This window comes from Aulostomus chinensis, chromosome 24 (genome assembly GCF_037954235.1).
Source record: "Aulostomus chinensis isolate RoL2024-O1b breed Wild chromosome 24, RoL_Achi_v1.0, whole genome shotgun sequence".
NCBI classification, from domain to species: Eukaryota; Metazoa; Chordata; class Actinopteri; order Syngnathiformes; family Aulostomidae; genus Aulostomus; species Aulostomus chinensis.
This window is the reverse complement of record NC_141343.1, coordinates 17,397,501-17,420,535: the sequence shown is the minus strand read 5'-3', so window position 1 is coordinate 17,420,535 and position 23,035 is coordinate 17,397,501. Positions and strand designations below refer to the sequence as shown.

General features: G+C 45.5%; 2 protein-coding genes and 1 long non-coding RNA gene across 3 annotated transcripts in view; all 3 read left to right on the top strand.

The window, feature by feature from the left end:
• The first annotated feature begins 1,350 nt into the window (after window positions 1-1,350).
• Window positions 1,351-1,815, top strand: LOC147239013 (uncharacterized). The gene is made up of 3 exons (XR_015111721.1): window positions 1,351-1,452; window positions 1,529-1,609; window positions 1,732-1,815. It is a non-coding gene; the product is annotated as an uncharacterized LOC147239013 (long non-coding RNA).
• A 554-nt stretch (window positions 1,816-2,369) lies between these two features.
• LOC147239012 (pancreatic secretory granule membrane major glycoprotein GP2-like) lies at window positions 2,370-6,829 on the top strand. The gene is made up of 11 exons (XM_086196578.1): window positions 2,370-2,510; window positions 3,131-3,293; window positions 3,569-3,659; window positions 3,751-3,813; window positions 3,957-4,159; window positions 4,417-4,548; window positions 4,628-4,815; window positions 5,017-5,168; window positions 5,306-5,551; window positions 5,948-6,110; window positions 6,241-6,829. The coding sequence occupies exons 1-11, from the start codon at window positions 2,370-2,372 to the stop codon at window positions 6,331-6,333; spliced, it is 1,635 nt and encodes a 544-aa protein (XP_086052704.1). The 3' UTR covers window positions 6,334-6,829.
• Window positions 6,830-13,856: 7,027 nt separating this feature from the next.
• The window catches only part of LOC147239011 (kinesin-like protein KIF1C), a 23,749-nt gene continuing 14,570 nt past the window's right edge, over window positions 13,857-23,035 (top strand). Inside the window, exons 1-12 of the mRNA XM_086196742.1 lie at window positions 13,857-14,179; window positions 14,290-14,462; window positions 20,804-20,931; window positions 21,157-21,233; window positions 21,333-21,411; window positions 21,595-21,695; window positions 21,769-21,834; window positions 21,934-22,112; window positions 22,202-22,313; window positions 22,418-22,495; window positions 22,583-22,648; window positions 23,027-23,035. The exon at window positions 23,027-23,035 is cut by the window's right edge and continues 70 nt beyond it. Of these exons, the coding sequence (XP_086052868.1) occupies window positions 20,826-20,931; window positions 21,157-21,233; window positions 21,333-21,411; window positions 21,595-21,695; window positions 21,769-21,834; window positions 21,934-22,112; window positions 22,202-22,313; window positions 22,418-22,495; window positions 22,583-22,648; window positions 23,027-23,035 (873 nt within the window). The 5' untranslated portion in view covers window positions 13,857-14,179; window positions 14,290-14,462; window positions 20,804-20,825. The remainder of the gene's footprint in view (window positions 14,180-14,289; window positions 14,463-20,803; window positions 20,932-21,156; window positions 21,234-21,332; window positions 21,412-21,594; window positions 21,696-21,768; window positions 21,835-21,933; window positions 22,113-22,201; window positions 22,314-22,417; window positions 22,496-22,582; window positions 22,649-23,026) is intronic.

The window sequence follows — 23,035 nt, the reverse complement described above, 5'->3', positions numbered from 1 at the left end:
CTTCTCTAGCAAGCTCAGAAAACAGGGTTTATTAACTGGCTGAGACATTTTAACAGTGGGGCTGTTAGCAGGGTAAATGATAAATCAAGACAGTAATCCACAATCTTGACCTACGAAGGCACAACCTTGTTCTTTAACACAATTTTAGCCCTTCAGTTTTGTCTTACAGTCAGGACCATGTGTGTTTTTCCTGAGCTGCCATCACTCAGGCTTCTTGAACACAAGTCCATAACAAATGTCCAAGAGTTACGGGGAAAGAGTTGACGAGCTCATTTGTGCGAGAGCAGCGGGGAACCTGCTTGATCAGATCTTCGTCTTGCAGCCAGGGAAAGTGAAAAATGAATGTGGTTTTTCATCTCTTCCAGCTGTCAGTCATCATGCTCCTCCCCCTCCTCTACCTGCTGTCACTCAGCCCACTGACAGGTGAGAACACTCAGAATTAATAAACCAGGTGACAACCTCTTGAAGAATCCGTGGATCCTTCAAATTCTTGAGAATTGTTCAGTGTTACAAACCAAGGGGTGTGTAAAAAGCTGCCACGAACTACAAGCTTTGAATTTTGAATTTGAATTTTAGTTAGACCTGTTGTGTGTGGGCGGAGACCTGTTGTGTGTGGGCGGAGACCTGCTGTGGGTGGGCGGAGACCTGTTGTGTGTGGGCGGAGACCCGCTGTGTGTGGGCGGAGACCTGTTGTGGGTGGGCGGAGACCTGCTGTGTGTGGGTGGAGACCTTCTGTGTGTGGGTGGAGACCTGTTGTGGGTGGGTGGAGATCTGTTGTGGGTGGGTGGAGACCTGTTGTGGGTGGGCGGAGACCTCTACACTCATGCGGGTGCTTCCTTGACCTTGACCTGTTGTGTGTGGGCGGAGATCTGCTGTGTGTGGGCGGAGACCTGTTGTGGGTGGGCGGAGACCTGCTGTGTGTGGGTGGAGACCTTCTGTGTGTGGGTGGAGACCTGTTGTGGGTGGGTGGAGATCTGTTGTGGGTGGGTGGAGACCTGTTGTGGGTGGGCGGAGACCTCTACACTCATGCGGGTGCTTCCTTGTGTCTCCAGCTGCTGATAGTCATGTCCGGTTTGTGGGTCCTTCCATCGTCCCCCTTGACAACTGTCCCATCACCTATTACGGAGAATCGTACGACATGATCTATGTGAGTGACACAAATCTCTTCGCCATCATGATGTATTCGTAGTCCCCGCCTACAGAACTCTAACTAACTGTGTTTGTTGTGCCTGCTGTCCACAGGTGAACTACACGGATGTTGTCATGATCTGTTTTAACAACTATTACAGTCTTGAAGCCAGGTCCGACTGCATCTCTGGGGGCCCCTATGACAACGCCTATCTTGATTTAACCATCACATCTGGTGAAGCCGGTGCTGATGACCTTTATGAGACTCTGACCAACATTACAGGGCCTTCAAGATGCTCCGTTAATCTGGTTGTCGCTGACAACGTGAGTGTTGCTCTGATTACTGTTGTTGACCATCTTGAGGACCAGCTCTTACCGTCTCCGTCTCCTCTGTTCACAGTCCCTCTACACCTTCTATGACTTTGGGTCACAAGCGGCTCTCAAATTCACCAGCAATGCCTCCTTGTCCAGCTCTTTTGTGGTCAGTCTCGTCAGACAGACACGAATGATGATCGGTATATCGATCAATCACCTCTCGTGTCTCTTAAAGCCGAGCTCAGACCAAACTGGGCTCATCTCTGGATTTTCTTTGTTCCTTTCTAGCTCCTCTCATTTAAAGTCAATGGTTGGAGATTTCAGAAGAAGAGACTGACTGATGACGATCTCTCCGATGTCCACTACTTTGACCTCAGCGGATGCAGACACAAACGTAGGTCTTTCCATCGGCTGCACAAATCCCTTCTGTGGCGCCGTACTGGTAGAGCGAGATGTTTGAACAGAGCTCATTTCTCTTTCAGGTAGAGGTTATGAACCAGGAAGAGTTGTGGACAGTCCAGAATCCTGCTTCTATCTGGACTGTAATGACACCGCCCACAAGGTTGTCAGGGAATGTGGTCCCATGGAGCGTTGTCATGGCAACAACACGTAACTATGTTTGATCTCTAAGAAACTGCTTAGACTTAGCGAAGCTAACATAGCCAGTTATCAACAGCTGCCTGAAGCTGCCAGAATTAGCTAAGCTAACATAGCAGTATCGCTTCACTTTCTCACTTGGGCTGGCATCCTGGTGGTCAGGTTGTCGCGCCGCTGCGTGAATGTGTACCACCCCGCAACTGATGATGTTGTTTGTCTCCACCTCCACCAGGTGTATGTTCGACCAGGTCTGCACCGTGACCGGCCCGAGCGTAGTCAGCTTCTCTGAACGAGTCAAGTATGTTCGTCAGCACTGTGTTTTCGAGGTGATGAGTTTCCCGTCAGAACCAGAATTCCAAGTGGTAGCAAAATTCAGAGACCGCCGTCGTAGAGATGTGAGCCTCTTGGACAGTGTGACAGTGCAGCTCAACGACTCAATGCTTCACCTGGGGCCAAACGGGAGGATTCTGGTGAGCTACCTTCAGACTGGAATGTAGATTCAGAGTTTGATCCAACATCCAGCAGGAGTACAACCCACATAGCATCAATCTATTGAGAAGGTCTATGGGGATCTGTTGGGCTGCAGTACTGCAGGTGGCCACCAGGGCAGACTGACAGTGAGGCTGAGTGATTACATCATCACTGATGCAACATGAAGTCACACTTGTACTTCTGACGTCACGCCAACGTCGTGTCATATGCACCTGCAACATGTTTCTGCTGCAGTCACACACAAACATTAAACCAGCACATGTAAACCTGGTCACATATATCACACTACCGCATCAACGTCAGGTCATGATGGGTTTTTCCAGGTCAAAGGTCAACAGGTCAGGAGACATTTGACTCAACTGCCTTGTCTGAAGAGATGCAATGCATTGTGGGGCAGCTGAGTGTACGGATAAAGGTGACGGTCCCCCTCCTTTTTAAGTCCTGTAACCCTGAAATGTTTAACTCCCTGTTCCATGAATGGATGTCCTCAGAAGCCCCGCCCACAGTCCTGCGCGGCCTCTGATTGGCTGGTGCAACTTGACTTGGGTCCCAACTATTTGGTCAAAAAATGTTTGCTGACTTGTTTGCTTTGACGCAGTACAATGACACGGTGCTGAGGATCGACCCGGACGTCGTGCAGGAGGTGATGCCTGGTGTGGAAATTACCAGAACGCCCAACGACATCATGGTCACAGTGATCCTCACCAACTACACGGTTTACGTTGTGTTTGATGGCAACAAGGCTCACATCCGTGTGACAGGTACCGAGCAGTAATCACAGTGAGCGTGGGCCGACCCACAAGGGAGCTTTGTTTCAGTGTCGTAATGTCCCAACTTCCACATTCTGGGGTTCTGGATTTGTCCGGCCGATGCTGGCACCTACAGAACTCCGGGGGTAGAGAGAAGAACATAAATGATGAGGCAGCAAGATAAAACTTGTTCCCTCAACTTAGTGATTGTGAGGTGTAGTTGTCTGAGTGGCAGCGGCTCTCTACTGATGCTGATCTAACCCCCATTCTCTCCGGAACCTGTCCAGGACCACCTGGAACTGTCCCGTCTCTGATGGGTTTGTGTGGCACCTCAACCGTCACTGAATCAAAGATCAGGAATTATGATGACACCCTAAAGTAAGTCCTTGACCTCAGCGTCAGCGTCATCCTCCCCACCAAGCACCCGGCAGGGCAACGGGTCTGACCTGTCTTGTTTGTCACCCTCTAGCTGTAACAGACGGTTCACCGACCCTGAAGACCCGGCAGTCAACTGCAAAGCGATGACTAAACAGTGAGCGGGAAACAACTTTTCTGTGGTCACTGACATGTTACATCACAGGATAGTAATGATGTCATGTGATGTGATGTCACAGCAGGATGGAAGCTCAACCCATCTGACCTTTGATGCTCTTCTGCTTTTCGTCCATCCAACAGCTGTAATCTCCTGATGGAGGCACCGTTCTCTGAGTGTCAGGAAATTGTCAACCCACAGCCGTACATCAAAGCCTGCACTAACATGTTGTGCAAGTATCCCGCGGTGGACGGCTACAAATGTCACTTCCTGGAGGGCTACGCCCGCGTCTGCTCCATGTATGGGAACAGCTCACTGGGCAACTGGAGGATGATGACCAAATGCTGTAAGAAACCTCCTACCTATTCATTACAACTATGGGAAAGTCAGTATCCAGAGAGTACCCCCCCCCCCACACACACACACACACACCAAAAATATGCAAAGTTAGTTGATTGGAAACTCAGAATTACCCCAAAAAGCTGATTCTATCTGCTCAACATCAACACTCTAGCATGCTAACATGTTAGCCAGCCTGGCAGACCTGCTAATGTGACTGTAGCCTCTCAGTCCTGTGTCCTCACGTCTCTGTGTCTCTCCCAGCATCCTCCGGGGGCTTCTGTCAGGACAGGGTCTGCACCCATAACGAGTTCTGTGCTGAGACAGAGGACGGGGACCCCGCCTGCTTCTGTCGGGCCGTGTTTGCCGCCCCGTTGAGATCATCAAACATGTTTGGTACGACAACTGTGACGACCACTGAGCTGATTAAAGGCGGCTGGTGTGAATCGTGACGCTTTGATGCTGTGCTGCTCAGGTCAGCTGAAGGCCTGCAAGGACAACACTGCCTCAGTGTCCCTGGTCGGTTGCCTCCTGGAGGAGAAAGGCATCAACTACGCTGACCTGCGCCTGAACAACGAGACCTGCCGAGGTCGTATGAACCCACGGAGCCATAGGGTGACCTTCAGCTTCAACAGTGAGAACACCTGTGGGGCGATAGTCATGGTGGGTGGTCCTCCTCTCACAGCAAGGAGCCTAATGGTTTCTTCTACGTTTCTTAAGTTTGCAACCTTTCTGTTGACTTTGACCTCTGACCTCTGTAATCGAGATGATTCTCACCAGCAACAACTGTTAGATTTTAAGGTTGAAATATTTCCTGCAGTATGGAACTTGAGTAACACTTCCTGAATTTATGTGATCCTGCAGAACAACGGCAGCCATGTGATCTACGAGAACACCATCAAGATGAAGAACAGCTCTGATGACCTCATCACTCGCCAGGACCAAGTCTTTGTCAAATTCTCCTGCGTCCACGCTCAGCAAGTCATGAAGATCATGTCCCTCAGAATCAGAGAGAAGTGTGTGATGGCTGGAGGAAGCTCACAAGGGTCCACTAGCAATCAGTGTAGGACTCTAAACTTTGTGTGTGTGTGTGTGTGTGTGTGTGTGTGTGTGTGTGTGTGTGTGTGTGTGTGTGTGTGTGTGTGTTCCACAGCTCTGTTGTGCAACATATTAAATCTGGAGTTTGGAATTACGACCTGTTCATGATGGTGTACACCGACTCCGAGCGCACAGATGCTGTAGACCTGAACACCGAAGTCTTGTTGGACCAGAGGCTCTGGGTGGAGCTGAAGACTGAGGGGCTGGATGGGAAGTTGGTTTCCGTGGTAACCGACTCCTGCTGGGCGACTAGAGAGGAATCAGTCTTCGCAACTACAAGATACGAGCTGGTTGAGAACGGGTGAGACAGCTGCTGCTCTCTCGGGGCTGAACAGGCTTTTGTTGCTGCTTTTGACAGGTTTCACCCACAGTGAGGCGTCAGGCGGAGCTCTCACCTGAAACCACCGCCCCAGCTTCGTTGTGGTTCGAGTAAATAATCAAAGCAGGAGCCATGAACATTCTCAAGTTAGCAAGGTTGTGCGTCGCCATAGTAGAAGTCCTTCATAGGAACACGCCCACCGAGTGAAAGTCTCTTATTGTCCATCATCCCCAGAGCAAGGCCAGACGAGCCACGTTAGCTTAGCACAATGAATGGTAGTGTGTGGGAAGTGTTAGCATAGCTCAGATGAACTCAAAGACAAGAGCACTGAACGCTCTAATTATTCTGTTTGACCTTGGTTTGGTTTTGTTTGAGCAGCTGTGCGAATCCTCATGATGGGACGGTGATGGTGGAGGGCAACGGAAAAGGAACGTCCAACTACTTCTCCTTCAAAATGTTCCAGTTCTTCGGGAACTCTGGAGACGTCTACCTGCACTGCAGGGTGGAGCTGTGCATCAAAGAGAACAACAACTGTGTCCCGGTACGACTCCTGAACACAACACCCACTCCCCAAGTGGACCAGTCAGAACCGCTTTGGTCCAAAATCATTGTGTTGGTCTGACAGTTGGACTTGGTGTGTGTGTGTGTGTGTGTGTGTGTGTGTGTTCCAGACATGTAACGGAGGCGATCGGAGACGCAGATCTGTGGACTTGGACTATGAGGAGGAGGCGGTGGCCTTCATCAGCATGACCTGGACTAACTAGGGACAGCTGGATGTTCTTGGTGCTGATGAGTCCAATTCTGGTCTCCGTCCCTCAAACACCAATCAGACACCGTTCAGCAGCTGCTGCTAGAAGCAGGTGGCGACATCTTCTGGTGGAATACCAGTAGTGAACATGTTTGACTGCTGGAAGTTCTCCAGTCAAACATGGAGGTTCTACTCAGATGGACTTCAGACTCTCTTCTCAGGTCGTTACCATGGCGACTGACAGGCTGTCGACCATCTCCTGGACTCCTTCTTCGTCCTGATCCACATGCTGGATGACGGCTCCATTCCTCTTCTCCTAATACCACTCGCTGGCTGTATTATCAAATCAGTAGTTAATCAACGACTCTTAACCCTCTAACCTGGTATGGACCCCTGTGGACGACTGATCACTCAAATGATTGATTTGGAAGATGTGATCACAACGATTCTATGTTCAGTTTCTCTCCTTGTTTTCCAAATTCAGCAGGAAATTTACTTTATTTATTGCAAAGTTAAGGGAAAAAAAGATGATTCCTACAAATGATGCTGTGATTTTGATATGGGGGGCTGTAAATCTGGAGGCGGGGCTTTGAATGATGATTCAAATTGATTCCTTTGATGTTTACCTGATGTAATCAATGTTAATCCACATGAAAAGGATCTATTGCACAAATCTTAAAATCTGCAGGTAAGTCAGAAGTTAAGTTTCATCTAGGAAGCCAAAAATAAATGGAAGCCTCAGGTGGTGATTGTCAGGTGTCTAACTTTATGAGCAAGGTACCTGTGAGCAGACATGTGACCTCACCTCAAAATGCCTGGAGACTTACCTGCCTGTTGTATCACCTGATGATCTTGTTGATGTTGTTAGGAAATAAAAAGGTTGACGGGAGTTTGTTTCTTTCAGTCTTCAACCGTCTAAAGGCGATAAATCTGTGAAATCTAGCCTGGGTGGACAGTGTCACCGCTGGCGAGGCTGTATGGCGCTGGTGAGGGGTGTCGCTCAGGACACAAGGACGCGTACATTCAATGAAGAGGACACACCTGGCCGTTCACTTCCTCTTAATGTGTGCGCGCGTCTCAAGAAGGAAATCAGTGACACAGATGAGGCATGATTTAGATGAAGCCTATCGAACAACTGAAGTTGACCTACAAAGGGTTAATAAATCCTACAGGTCACGTCACGACAATCTGGGAGAAGCTAAGCTCACATAGACAGACAGGTTGTCACTAGAAAGAAGGCGCAACGGTGACGGTGACACACCGGCGTCCTCGAGTACAGGACCAGAACGCAGCGCCAGACCAAGTGGCTGACAAAGAGCCCTTACTTCGCTAGATACACAGGCTAGCATGAGGGAGCAGCCACGGCTAAGCTAGCGTCACAGGTACCAGATTAAAGCACTTGCCATGAAACTTTGTGATACAACAAGTAATGCGCTTCCATTTCCATCGTTCAATCACCATGGCAACAGGAAGGAGGGACCTGCGGCGAGGGATGATGCTGATGGAATCACTTTGGATGTACGACTATTAGAACCATCTCTTCTGGTGGAGTGCCGTGCACTGCTTACATACGTGCTCTGGTTTCACTCTCAGGCACATGTCTGTTGCCTAGCAACCTATCAGCTCATGAAACGGCAGTGTCTCAAATCAGCGGGACTAAAACCAAAGGCTGGAAACAAGTCCTCCTGTCCAGCGGCCTGGGTTTGTCACCTCGGTGCAGACCAACGAGCTGACAACCTTTGAAATGCTGGTTTTCAGAAAGGATTTGGCTCTGGTGACTTCACACTCATGAAAGTAGAATTATGATGAAGATATTCCCGCCAAAACAGGCCCGCAGGTCTGCAGGGATCTGCGTGGAGTGAAGTTTTGTCTACTTTCATGGCGAGCTGACGTCAACTGACCCCGGCGACTCATGACATAACCACAGGAAGCCTGTTCTTTCCCCAGCCAGTCTGTTTGTGCTTCCTGACTTCCAGGTGTTTCCTGACCCCACCCCCATTTCTTTCACAAACTCAGAAGCCGCCCCCCCCCCCCTCCCCTCGACAGCAACGATGAACCCAACCTGTCCTCTCTGTCCCCCAGGCCAGGCAAGGATCAGACCACCAGACCTCTCAGGTGTTTGCAAGGTTATTTAATATTTGTATTACGCCCCCTAGTGATCAAATCAAGAAATCACTTTCCTCACCTGTGACGTCACCTGATGAGCGAGAGGTCACAAAAAGAAAATCAATAAAAGTTTTAAAAACCTACAAAACCAAAGCGCTAAAAAAAAAGAGGTTTGAGCTTCAGCTCCCTCACAGGACTGGAGAGAGAGGAGGGGGGAGCACACACACTCACACAAACACACACACACACACAAACACACATGCACTCACACACACACAAACACGCACGCACACAAAAAACACACGCACGCTCACACACACGCACACACACACAAACACACACACACAAACACACACGCACATACACACACTCACACACACAAACACATACACACAAACACACACTCACATACACACACACACAAGCACACACTCACATACACACACACGCACACAAACACACGCACACACACGCACACTCACGCACACTCATGTATACATTTATAGGTGTATATACACACATATATTCATCTATACATTTATAGGTGTATATACACACATATATTCAAGTATACATTTATAGGTGTATATACACACATATATTCATGTATACATTTATACGTGTATATACACACATATATTCAAGTATACATTTATAGGTGTATATACACACATATAATCAAGTATACATTTATACGTGTATATACACACATATATTCAAGTATACATTTATACGTGTATATACACACATATAATCAAGTATACATTTATACGTGTATATACACACATATATTCATGTATACATTTATACGTGTATATACACACATATATTCAAGTATACATTTATACGTGTATATACACACATATAATCAAGTATACATTTATACGTGTATATACACACATATATTCATGTATACATTTATACGTGTATATACACACATATATTCAAGTATACATTTATAGGTATATATACACACACATATATTCAAGTATACATTTATAGGCGTATATACACACATATTCATGTGTACATTTATAGGTGTATATACACACATATATTCAAGTATATTTTTATAGGTGTATATACACACATATATTCATCTATACATTTATGGGTGTATATACACACATATATTCATGTATACATTTATACGTGTATATACACACATATATTCAAGTATACATTTAAACGTGTATATACACACATATATTCAAGTATACATTTAAACGTGTATATACACACATATATTCATCTATACATTTATAGGCATATATACACACATATATTCAAGTATACATTTATACGTGTATATACACACACATAATCAAGTATACATTTATACGTGTATATACACACATATATTCATGTATACATTTATACGTGTATATACACACATATATTCAAGTATACATTTATAGGTATATATACACACACATATATTCAAGTATACATTTATAGGCGTATATACACACATATATTCAAGTATACATTTATAGGCGTATATACACACATATATTAATCTACACATTTATAGGCATATATACACACATATATTCAAGTATACATTTATACGTGTATATACACACAAATATTCAAGTATACATTTATACGTGTATATACACACATATATTCATGTATACATTTATACGTGTATACACACACATATATTCATCTATACATTTATAGGTGTAGATACACACATATATTCATCTATACATTTATGGGTGTATATACACACATATATTCATCTATACATTTATACGTGTATATACACACATATATTCAAGTATACATTTATAGGTGTATATACACACATATAATCAAGTATACATTTATACGTGTATATACACACATATATTCAAGTATACATTTATACGTGTATATACACACATATAATCAAGTATACATTTATACGTGTATATACACACATATATTCATGTATACATTTATACGTGTATATACACACATATATTCAAGTATACATTTATACGTGTATATACACACATATAATCAAGTATACATTTATACGTGTATATACACACATATATTCATGTATACATTTATACGTGTATATACACACATATATTCAAGTATACATTTATAGGTATATATACACACACATATATTCAAGTATACATTTATAGGCGTATATACACACATATTCATGTGTACATTTATAGGTGTATATACACACATATATTCAAGTATATTTTTATAGGTGTATATACACACATATATTCATCTATACATTTATGGGTGTATATACACACATATATTCATGTATACATTTATACGTGTATATACACACATATATTCAAGTATACATTTATACGTGTATATACACACATATATTCATGTATACATTTATACGTGTATACACACACATATATTCATCTATACATTTATAGGTGTAGATACACACATATATTCATCTATACATTTATGGGTGTATATACACACATATATTCATGTATACATTTATACGTGTATATACACACATATATTCAAGTATACATTTATAGGTGTATATACACACATATAATCAAGTATACATTTATACGTGTATATACACACATATATTCAAGTATACATTTATACGTGTATATACACACATATAATCAAGTATACATTTATACGTGTATATACACACATATATTCATGTATACATTTATACGTGTAAAAACACACATATATTCAAGTATACATTTATACGTGTATATACACACACATAATCAAGTATACATTTATACGTGTATATACACACATATATTCATGTATACATTTATACGTGTATATACACACATATATTCAAGTATACATTTATATGTATATATACACACACATATATTCAAGTATACATTTATAGGCGTATATACACACATATATTCAAGTATACATTTATAGGCGTATATACACACATATATTAATCTACACATTTATAGGCATATATACACACATATATTCAAGTATACATTTATACGTGTATATACACACATATATTCAAGTATACATTTATACGTGTATATACACACATATATTCAAGTATACATTTATACGTGTATATACACACATATATTCATGTATACATTTATACGTGTATACACACACATATATTCATCTATACATTTATAGGTGTAGATACACACATATATTCATCTATACATTTATGGGTGTATATACACACATATATTCATCTATACATTTATGGGTGTATATACACATATATTCATGTGTACATTTATAGGTGTATATACACACATATATTCAAGTATATTTTTATAGGTGTATATACACACATATATTCATCGATACATTTATGGGTGTATATACACACAAATATTCATGTGTACATTTATAGGTGTATATACACACATATATTCATCTATACATTTATGGGTGTATATACACACATATATTCATGTGTACATTTATATGTATATACACACATATATTCATCTATACATTTATGGGTGTATATACACACATATATTCATCTATACATTTATGGGTGTATATACACACATATATTCATCTATACATTTATAGGTGTATATACACACATATATTCATGTACACATTTATAGGTGTATATACACACATATATTCATCTATACATTTATGGGTGTATATACACACATATATTCATATGTACATTTATATGTGTATATACACACATATATTCAAGTATATTTTTATCGGTGTATATACACACATATATTCATCTGTACATTTATGGGTGTATATACACACACATATTCATGTGTACATTTATAGGTGTATATACACACATATATTCATCTATACATTTATAGGTGTATGTACACACATATATTCAAGTATACATTTATAGGTGTTTATACACACATATATTCAAGTATACATTTATACGTGTATATACACACATATATTCATGTATACATTTATACGTGTATATACACACATATATTCAAGTATACATTTATAGGTATATATACACACACATATATTCAAGTATACATTTATGGGCGTATATACACACATATATTCAAGTATACATTTATAGGCATATATACACACATATATTAATCTACACATTTATAGGCATATATACACACATATATTCAAGTATACATTTATACGTGTATATACACATATATTCAAGTATACATTTATACGTGTATATACACACATATATTAATGTATACATTTATACGTGTATATACACACATATATTCATGTATACATTTATAGGTGTATATACACACATATATTCAAGTATACATTTATAGGTGTATATACACACATATATTCAAGTATATATTGATAGGTGTATATACACACATATATTCAAATATATATTGATAGGTGTATATACACACATATATTCATCTATACATTTAAAGGTGTATATACACACATATATTCATGTATACATTTATAGGTGTATATACACACATATATTCATGTATACATTTATAGGTGTATATACAAACATACATTCAAGTATATATTTATAGGTGTATATACACACATATATTCAAATATATATTGATAGGTGTATATACACACATATATTCATCTATACATTTAAAGGTGTATATACACACATATATTCATGTGTACATTTATAGGTGTATATACACACATATATTCATGTATACATTTATAGGTGTATATACAAACATACATTCAAGTATATATTTATAGGTGTATATACACACATATTCATGTATACATTTATAGGTGTATATACACACATATATATTCAAGTATATATTTATTTGTATACACACACACATATATATTCAAGTATATATTTATTTGTATACACATATATGTTCATGTATACATTTATAGGTGTATATACACACATATATATTCATGTATACATTTATACGTGTATATACACACATATATTCATGTATACATTTATAGGTGTATATACACACATATATTCATCTATACATTTATAGGTGTATATACACACATATTCATGTATACATTTATAGGTGTATATACACACATATATATTCAAGTATATATTTATTTGTATACACACACACATATATATTCAAGTATATATTTATTTGTATACACATATATGTTCATGTATACATTTATAGGTGTATATACACACATATATATTCATGTATACATTTATACGTGTATATACACACATATATTCATGTATACATTTATACGTGTATATACACACATATATTCATGTATACATTTATAGGTGTATATACACACATATATTCATGTATACATTTATACGTGTATATATACTTAATCCGAGAAAAACTTGTTGTAATTTTAAACTTTTTTCATCGTTGGAATGTCGGAAGGAGCGAAGCATAAACTTGTCAGAATGACGTATTTGGGGGGCGGGGCCATGTGAGGCTCGAGCCCCGCGGCTGACTGGTTGGCTGTCGCCTCCGTCACGGGGACGCGCCCGCACCCGCACGCACACACCCGCCGCGCGGCCAGGCCACCGGCCAGCCTCTTTCCCCCCTCTTTTCTCTCTCCTGCTCTCAAAACTCCGTGTTCCTCCCTAATAACCGGCTAATTCCCGCAGTTCCGTTAACCCCCCACCCCCGGACGCCGGCTGGAGAAGCAGCCGTCCCGCCGGACAGCCGCCGGATTACCGAGTTTCCGCGACGAGCCGCCGGACCGCCGTGATTCAGCCAGGCGGCAGCGGGCCGCAACTCTCAGACCCAGGGTGAAGTTACCGGACGGGCCCGTCAGCGCCGTTACACCGGAGGGAGGAGGACTCAGTGAGTGTTGTAACTTTTCTTGTGTGTGTCTCACACACACACACACAAACACACATATACTCAGTGCGCCCCCACCCAACTTTCCTGACCGTGTGTCCCGGTACCCACAGGCTTGGACCGGAACCAGGATCGCGGCGGGTTGCCGACTGGGCAGTTGTTGTTGTTGTCGTTGTTGTTTGTTTGTTTGTTTGTTGTCGTTGTCCCGTGGACGTGATGTGGATCGCGTGAGACGGTCACCGCGTGGCTTCCACGAGACTCTCCCGTTTCCTGCGGTCAGATAGAGGTGAGTGTCGCCGGGCCTCCGGTAAACCACGTGACACGTCACCGACGGTGCTCTTACCTCCACAAGTGTTGTTGTAATTAACGCCTGTGTTGAGCGTCACGACGCCTTGATGACGTGTACAGACGCGACTGACAGCTGTTTTGAGTGAAGGTCTGATCATCTGATCATCCGATGATCAGGTTCAAAGGTTGGCTCACCCTAATGATGGGGCACTGTGACGTCATAGCCAGCTGATGGAAGCAGGAGGCTTTGATCATCAGTTCTTTCTTCAGCTCAGAGATCAAAGTGACAGCAGCCCCCAGCCCTTTGTTCTCTGACAGATCTCAGCTGAGTGATTGACAGGTGTCATCATGGCTCCTGCTTCTGGAGGAGTCGCTACACTTCCCCTTTGACTGAAAATAACGAAGGAGGATGAGGGTTCAGACGGGACCGCGCCACCGAGGGTTGGTTTGTTCCATTCGTGTTGAGAACAACAACAGGGACATCAGGAGCGTCGGGGCAGTGGGACGAGCGGCGCCACTCACCCCAGCCAGCACCTGCTGCTGAAGCTGGTTGGATGTAGGCAGGACACGGAGGGACAGAAGATGGAGGGAAGCGACTTGCTGATGTTAAACATGTGGGAGAGACGGCGGTGTTGAGGAGACTAGCTGCTAGCCACCACGCCAACAGTCGCGGCCTCATGGCAGCACGCCAGAATGGAGACGCCAGCGGATTGAACCCCTCAGGTGTTCTTCAGATTGCTGTTTTCTCCACGTTGGTCTAGTTTGCTTGCTACCTTCCAACTGGAGGAGGCATTTCGACCCCCCTAACCTGGACCGGCCCGGCGGGACAACCAGGAGGCTGTAGCAGGTCCGGTCTGAGCACGAGCACACAGGAATAGCTGGGTCTGAGCGGCCGCCGGCGCCAGGAGTAGCGCCTCCTCCTCCTCCTTCAGCCTCCTCAGGTTTGTCACAAATGTTCACCTGGACTCCAGATGACCTGACGTGACCTCATGGAACCCCAAATATCTGAGCGGGTGGAAGGACGACATTTGAAACCCAACTGGCGCGTGACATCAGCGCTGTGTCAGCATGTGATTCAACATGGCCTCTGCTCCGTCCTCCGGGGATGACGACACTAGTCAGGTTTGAATCGGACTGACGAGGGGGAGTCGACCGCCAGGCGGGACTCTTCCCTGTGACCTCAAACACAGCTAAACAGAAAAGAATCCAGTGGAATCGAACAACGAGCCGTGTTTGTAACTGGAGTGACTCATCGAGCGCCGATCTGCTGTCGTTTCCTGATGCAGACTCACCTCTCCACGCCGCTCAGGGCGCCAAAGTTAGCTTGGCTGGCTAAATCAGCGCTGAGCAGGCATCTCAGCTATCTGTGTGTGTGTGTGTGTGTGTGTGTGTGTGTGTGTGTGTGTGTGTATTTTTAGCAGCGTGCTGTTTGGAGTCTATGCTGATGTTATTGGGCAACAACACAGAAATTTGATAGCATGAGACAAGGAATTCTGCCCCTGGGTTTGTCTGAAACTACAGTACCCAGGAGTCTCGGCTGCTGGCTCAGGGGAACACGTGGTTGGACAGACATCACCTGCTTCCTCCTGAGTTTGTATCTGGGTCGTATATTTAGTGATTGCTACTAAACTCAGAAGCCCAAAATCAACTGATGTCATCTGGAGTGTGAAGCTCTCAGATTGGATATTTCTGGCTGAAATGCATTGTGGGAGTTGTATTTGACCTTTGACCTGAATGTGTTCGCGTCCAGCTGCTCTGACTCGTGTAGCTGCAGAGACACTTGGCTGCTGAGTGGCTGTAGATAGAGAAGTCTGGGCCGCTGTGGCATTGAGACACTCCCCTCTAGTTTCTGAATCGGACGGTTTTGTTTGGTTCTGTTGATGGAACCAGAGTGTTCCGCCTCGACGCGCCAGGTGTTGTAGGGTTTGAGCTGGCAGATCTTTCCCGCCACCAGCGAACATCATGTGATCAGAACAGAGAGACGAGTCAGTCTGACTCAGACACACAGAGTAACGTGTTCTTTAAAAACTGGGCGTCGGGTTAGGGTTGATGTCTATCTTTAGCTGTGTGTGTGTGTGTGTGTGTGTGTGTGTGTGTGTGTGTGTGTGTGTGTGTGGTATGACGACCATTCATTATCACATTCCTCCTGAGGCCTCCACATGGGAACCAACTGTGAGGTTGGCACGAGTCTGTCAGCTCACCAGTCCTGATCGGTGATCAATCGGGGGCGAGGGAGGTTTGTGGGACTTGTAGTTCTCCCCACGCTCGCGTGGTTCAGACGTTCATCAGGTGTTGAGGGTTTCTAGGACCCTGGGGGATGGGGCCCCTCCGGCCTGAGATACCAGGGAAACCAGTTTTAAGCTGCTTTCACACCTCAACGAGTCTTCTGGTGGAGCCGCATGTGAGTGCCCTAGTCAGGTGGACCGGACCTCAACCAACGTGACTGCGGCGTAGCGCCACGGAGGGCTTGTAGAGAGTCCTGAGCAGACATGTTGAGACACGGTGGCAAAAACTGTTATGGAAGAGGTCTGGGTTGAGATTTCTGCGTTCAAAAACCCTCCAAATAAGGCCGAGGCTGCTGCTGTGGCGGCAAGGGCCGGTGTCGTGAACTAATTCAGAGAGCCAAAATGGCAGAAACGTGCGTGTCTGGTTATTCTGAGGGCGCCGGCGTTGCTGGTCAGCTCTGTGATTGGCGGGCGACCAGTCAGGTTGAAGCCCCACCTCTCGTCCTCCTGGTCTTTGTGGAAAACAACCGCTTCATTGAGCTTTTGAGCAACAAATGACACCAGCGGTCCATCAGCCAGACCATTCAGGTCCACTCATGTTTGGGGTTTTTACTGGGAGGCGGAGTAATACCAGAACCAGATGTGTGCCAGACCGTGTTTTGGCGTCTCCAGTATGTCTGAAGGTCGTGTGATAACTGCTCTGAGTCACGTGAGCGCCAGCACGCCCAGCACCAAGTACTGAACCTTTTGCTGGTGTAGGTTTTTATTGTGGGTTTAGGTTTTCAAAAATCTGTTGAATTGATACCTTGAAACCTGCGAGGACCCTGGAGGGAGGGCGTCCGTGGGTGGGAGAAGAACCCGATGGGACCGTCTTGGAAACTTGGACGGCGTCGCGCTGCAGCGCGTCTGAGTTCAGTTGGAGATGATAACTCAGTACTTGATGGGATTTACTGCAGTGTATGATAGAACGTAGCTTTTGGAGCATGAGGGTCCAGATCCTGGATCCTGGTCCTGGAACACGTTTGAGATTTGTAACCGATCATCATTCGAGATGCACAGCACGTCACCGCGACCAGCAGACGTGGGTCCCGGGTCCCACACCAGGCTGAGGATCAGCAGGACTTTCCTCAGTTTTGTCTCCGGTGACGGCTCGGGTACCAGTGGGCCCGAGTCCAGAGTCCAGACCCTCTGATTCAACGTGCTTGTGTTTTTGAAGGTGAAGAAGGTGTACATACTGCATCCCTGATGATGCCGAGACCAGCTGGCCTGGAACTGGTTTCTGTTGGTCTCTGACTCCGGGATCTCTTGGATCTTTGAACCACATTTATCACGCGCAGTCAGGTTGTTCTACGTGACGTTCTGTTAAGATCCCATCCCACGACCAACACCAGTAGTCCCAGGACAACTCGTGGAACAGGAAGTAAAACCAGTTTCCTTCTCAGCAAACAGAGTTTAGATGAACAAACCCTTCAGCCGCTGCGCCTGGACGTCTTCATGACATGTGCTTAGTGGGAGGCTCGCTGCCATAGCAACCACGATGATCTCTATTTTGTACTACGACTACTATGTTCAGATGAATAGGTCTTTGTCTCCTGTCGTAGAAGTACCCACAAGCAATACAGTAGAAGTACCGCTACATTTACTGCAGGAGTCTGGTTACAGTGATGAACCTCGTGTTCTAGGTGTCGGGTTCTCCAGGTTCTCCAGACATCTCTAATATTGTACCAGTGTTGTGTGATTGTTGGGGAGGGTTAGCATTTTGGCTAGCAGCTGTTAGCAGAGCCATTGTAGCGCTGTTGTCTTCATGTGCTAACAGTCTGTTCAAACAGCTGGTTAGTTTAGCTAACGGCAGCCTTTAAACTAGCAAGGCCTGTTGGACCAGACACACTGAGTGTGTGTGTGTGTGTGTATGTGTGTGTGCGTGTGCGTGCGTGTGTGCCGGCGCTGTGATGTCAGCCCCTCAGCCTGCCGTCTCTGGTATGCAGGCTGCTTGTTCACCTAGACACACAATAAGATGAGAGTCAGTATCTCTCCACCATCTTGTCTGTTTGCTGAGCTGATGAGTTAGGGTTGTGTTGACAGAGCAAACACACACACACACACACCACAGAAACACACACACACACCACAGAAACACACACACACACACCACAGAAACACACACACACACCATAGAAACATGGCTTCCTCTAGAAGGAGAGAAACCTGGTGGACGTTTCTCAACTCACCAAAGACGCACATGAGCAGGAATGTGTTTTAGAGTTACAATGATACTTCATCCTATTAATACCTCTGTAGTACTCACCAACAGGAGTACTCAGCTCTCTAAGAAGTTTTTCTCTCCTGCATCACTTCTTAGTAACTCGAGAGTGCAGGACGAACCATCTATCCATCCATCACCCATCCATCCATCCCTCCATCCATGACACATCCATCCCTCCATCCATCCCTCCATCCATCCCTCCATCCATTTATCCACCCATCCATCATCCATCCCTCCATCCATCATCCATCCATCCATCCATCCATCCATCCTTCATCCCTCCATCATCCCTCCCTCCATGTTCCCTCTCTTCTCCTGTTGAGGGTGGTGGGGGTGGAGCCTATCCCAGCAGCCTTCCCCCTGGACAGGTCACCAGTCCATGGCAGGGCCAACACATAGAGACAGACAACCATTGGCTCTCCCAGCCACGCCTACGGTCAATTTAGAGTCTGGATTAACCTGGTCCCTCTTGATGTCTTTGGACTGTGGAGGAAGCTGGAGTACCAGAGAGAACCCAGCAGGAACAGGGAGAACATGGAGACTCACCCAGAAAGACCCCGTGCTGCAGCCGGGGCTCCACCCACAACCTTCTTGATGGGGGCCACAGGGAGGACCACTGCTCCACCGGGCCACCCCGCAGGAAGAACCAGCCATGTACATTTAGCTTGAAGCTAACAGAGCCTGATGCTAACAGCAGCTTTACTGTCCAGAAACGTCAGTCTGGTAGAATCCAGATCTCCTCGATCCTGCTTGAGGATCAGGGATCCACCAACACCTGGACTGAAGATTAAAAGTAATGGTCAAAGCTCAGGGCCGGGCCGCCGCTCTGCCTCAACAGAACGTGTGAACTTGTTGGTCGTCGTTCAGCTGTGGTTTGTGCTTCACGTCGTTAAGATTCTTCAACTTCAAAGCAACTTTTACATTTGTGAAAAAGTTATTGAACTGTTGGAGAGACAAATATGACGCTGGTCCGGCTGTGGCAGACATCAGTCTCTCTCTCTCTCTCTCTCTCTCTCTCTCTCTCTCTCTCTCTCTCTCTCTCTCTCTCACTCACTCACACGCACACAATCAGGTGTTTAGTGTGTGTGTGTGTAGGCCTGAGGCAGGGGCATTTGATAGAGAGATGACATGAAAGGGAAAAATGGAAACAGAAGAGAAAACAAGGCAGAAATAAAAAAGACGGAGGGACGGACAGCTGTTGTTTCCATGGCAATGGTGAAAAACCGCAAAACAGAGGGCAGGAATGTAGAGAGAAAAAATGTTGAGGAGGAAAGAATGAAGGGGGAGGTGAAGTTGGGAGAGCTGAGAGGAAAAGGGCTGGTGGAAAAACAGAGGGATCGTCGGAGAGGAAAGAAAAGGAGGGAAAAAGATGAGATGATGCAAAAGAAGCTGCGAAAGGGGGAGGTGTGGATGAACTGCAAGCGATGGAGAGAGTCCATATGAAAATGAGTAAACAAAAACAAACAACAGAAATACGGTGAAATTAGAAGCTAAAAAATAAAATCATAGTTTGAAAACAGAAGCCTGCTGGGATTTGTTGTCTTTTTGACTCCAACGTGAACGAACCAGCAGCAAAGGAGCTGCGTCCTTGCTGAGCGTTGAAAGGGTTCCCAGCGGGCTGACGCGTCGCCGGCCGAAGGAAGTTCCTCACCAAAATACGACGAGACAAACCAGGAGTCCAGCCCAGACGAGTCCGGATCCTGAGGCGGAAACCTGTCCTGATTTAAGCCGTAGAAAAGCCAAGCTCCACATGAGCCGTACTTCTGAAACTCAAAGTGAAACCACAGCAGTGGAAGAAACCGTTGGAGGGTTGTTTGTGTCTGAGCCTGCTCTCTGATTGGATGCCCTCAGGTGGGGTGGGTGGCGCCGAGTGATGGCGGGTGCATCGGTGAAGGTGGCAGTGCGAGTTCGCCCGTTCAACTCAAGAGAGACGGGACGCAGCGCCAAGTGTGTGATCCAGATGCAGGGAAACACCACCTGTAAGACACACGCACACACACACACGCACACTATATCATAAATAACAGCCGTCTAAACTGGTTCTGGTCAGTAATCAGGATCCTGGTTCTGGTCAGGGGTCAGGATCCTGGTCCTGGTTCTGGTTCTAGTCAGGGGTCAGGATCCTGGTCCTGGTTCTGGTTCTGGTTCTAGTCAGGGGTCAGGATCCTGGTTCTTTGTCTCTCTGACTGTCTCTCTGTCGGCAGGTATCTCCAACCCCAAACAGCCTAAAGATGGAGCCAAGAATTTTACCTTTGACTATTCCTACTGGTCACACACAACGGTGAACACACACGCACGCGCACACACACACACACGCACGCGCACACACACACACACACACACCTTTCAGTGATAACCTGGGGTGTTTGTGTCGCTGCAGGCTGAGGACCCCAGCTTCGCGTGTCAGAGGCAGGTGTACAAAGACATCGGGGAGGAGATGCTGCTTCACGCCTTCGAAGGTAAAACTGATCCAGTAGCGCCTCAAAGACCTGAACCAGGACACAGCCGCTAATCATGTGATGCTAATGCTAATGAGATGGAGATGTTGCCATAGATTCCCCAGCTAGCAATGCCGCTACAGATGCTAAGTTGGAGGCTTCCCTGCTAGTGCTCTGATGACACCACATCACCCTTTATTCCAGGGTACAATGTGTGTATTTTTGCATACGGCCAGACGGGGGCAGGAAAGAGCTACACCATGATGGGTAAACAGGAGCCTGGACAGGAGGGGATCATACCTCAGGTAGGACTGGATGCGTTTGCTGGGACGTCTGTGAGCCCTGAATGTGGGACTGACTGTCTCCTGCTCTGTCCAGCTGTGCGAGGACCTGTTTGAGAGGACGGGGCAGAACACCGACCTGGACCTCACCTACTCTGTCGAGGTAAACCTGTAGTAGTGGTACTGCTCTGGTACTGCTCGTGGGTACTGCTGTCAACTGGGGAAGACGACACAGAGTCAATGTGGTCTCCTCCTCCTCCAGGTGTCCTACATGGAGATCTACTGTGAGCGGGTTCGGGATTTGTTGAACCCGAAGTCCCAGGGGACTCTGCGTGTCCGGGAGCATCCCATCCTGGGCCCTTACGTGGAGGATCTGTCCAAGCTGGCGGTGACCGGGTTCAATGACATCCGGGACCTGATGGATGTTGGCAACAAAGCTCGGTTAGTTTTGTTCTTGTGTTTGACCGGTATGAGCAAACTAACCAGCGCTGGTGAGCCAGGCTAGTTAGCTGAGTGACGCTTGGTTACAGGACGGTTGCAGCCACCAACATGAACGAGACCTCATCCAGGTCCCACGCTGTCTTCACCATCGTCTTCACCCAGAAACGACGAGACCAGATGACCAGCCTGGACACAGAAAAGGTTAGAATCCTCGCATATTAGCGTGCTAGTGTGTTAGCATGTCATTAGCACAGACTAAACATTCTCATGATCTTTGAGGCTCAAAGATGAAAGTCTCTTCTCAGGTCAGTAAGATCAGTCTGGTCGACCTGGCAGGAAGCGAGCGAGCCGACTCCTCAGGGGCGAAGGGCATGCGACTCAAGGTCAGAGGTCACAGTCGAGTCCTGGTGTTATTCGTAATTTCATTGGTGTTTTATGTCTGCGTTCAGCAAATGCACATTTGTGAACAGGAAGGAGCAAACATCAACAAATCCTTGACCACGCTGGGGAAGGTGATATCAGCTCTGGCTGAGATGGTAGGTCCGCATCTTTCACACCCCTGAAATCATCGTCCAGTCGTGTGTTGTGGGAATCAGTTGCCCTCTGACCTCTGTAACAGACAAGATGGGAATTTTATGGTTGCAGAGTGTTGGAGAGTCCTGGAAACTTCCTGGGGAACATTTACTTTGTGTTGGAAACAACCAGCCTATCAGATGGGTTCATGGGAATGAGCTGGACTTGTTGGTGTCCTGACCAGGAACTGGGCTTGGTCAGGTGTATGGTGCTGATATGAATAGTTGCTCATGTGAGGGGGTGGCGCCGGGGGTCACTGCTCCGAGCCACGCTAGCGACTTGGGCTTAACTCTCTGTCTTTACTTGGATTGCAATCAAAGCGCCTCCTGTTTGTTCTGCAGCAGAGCAGC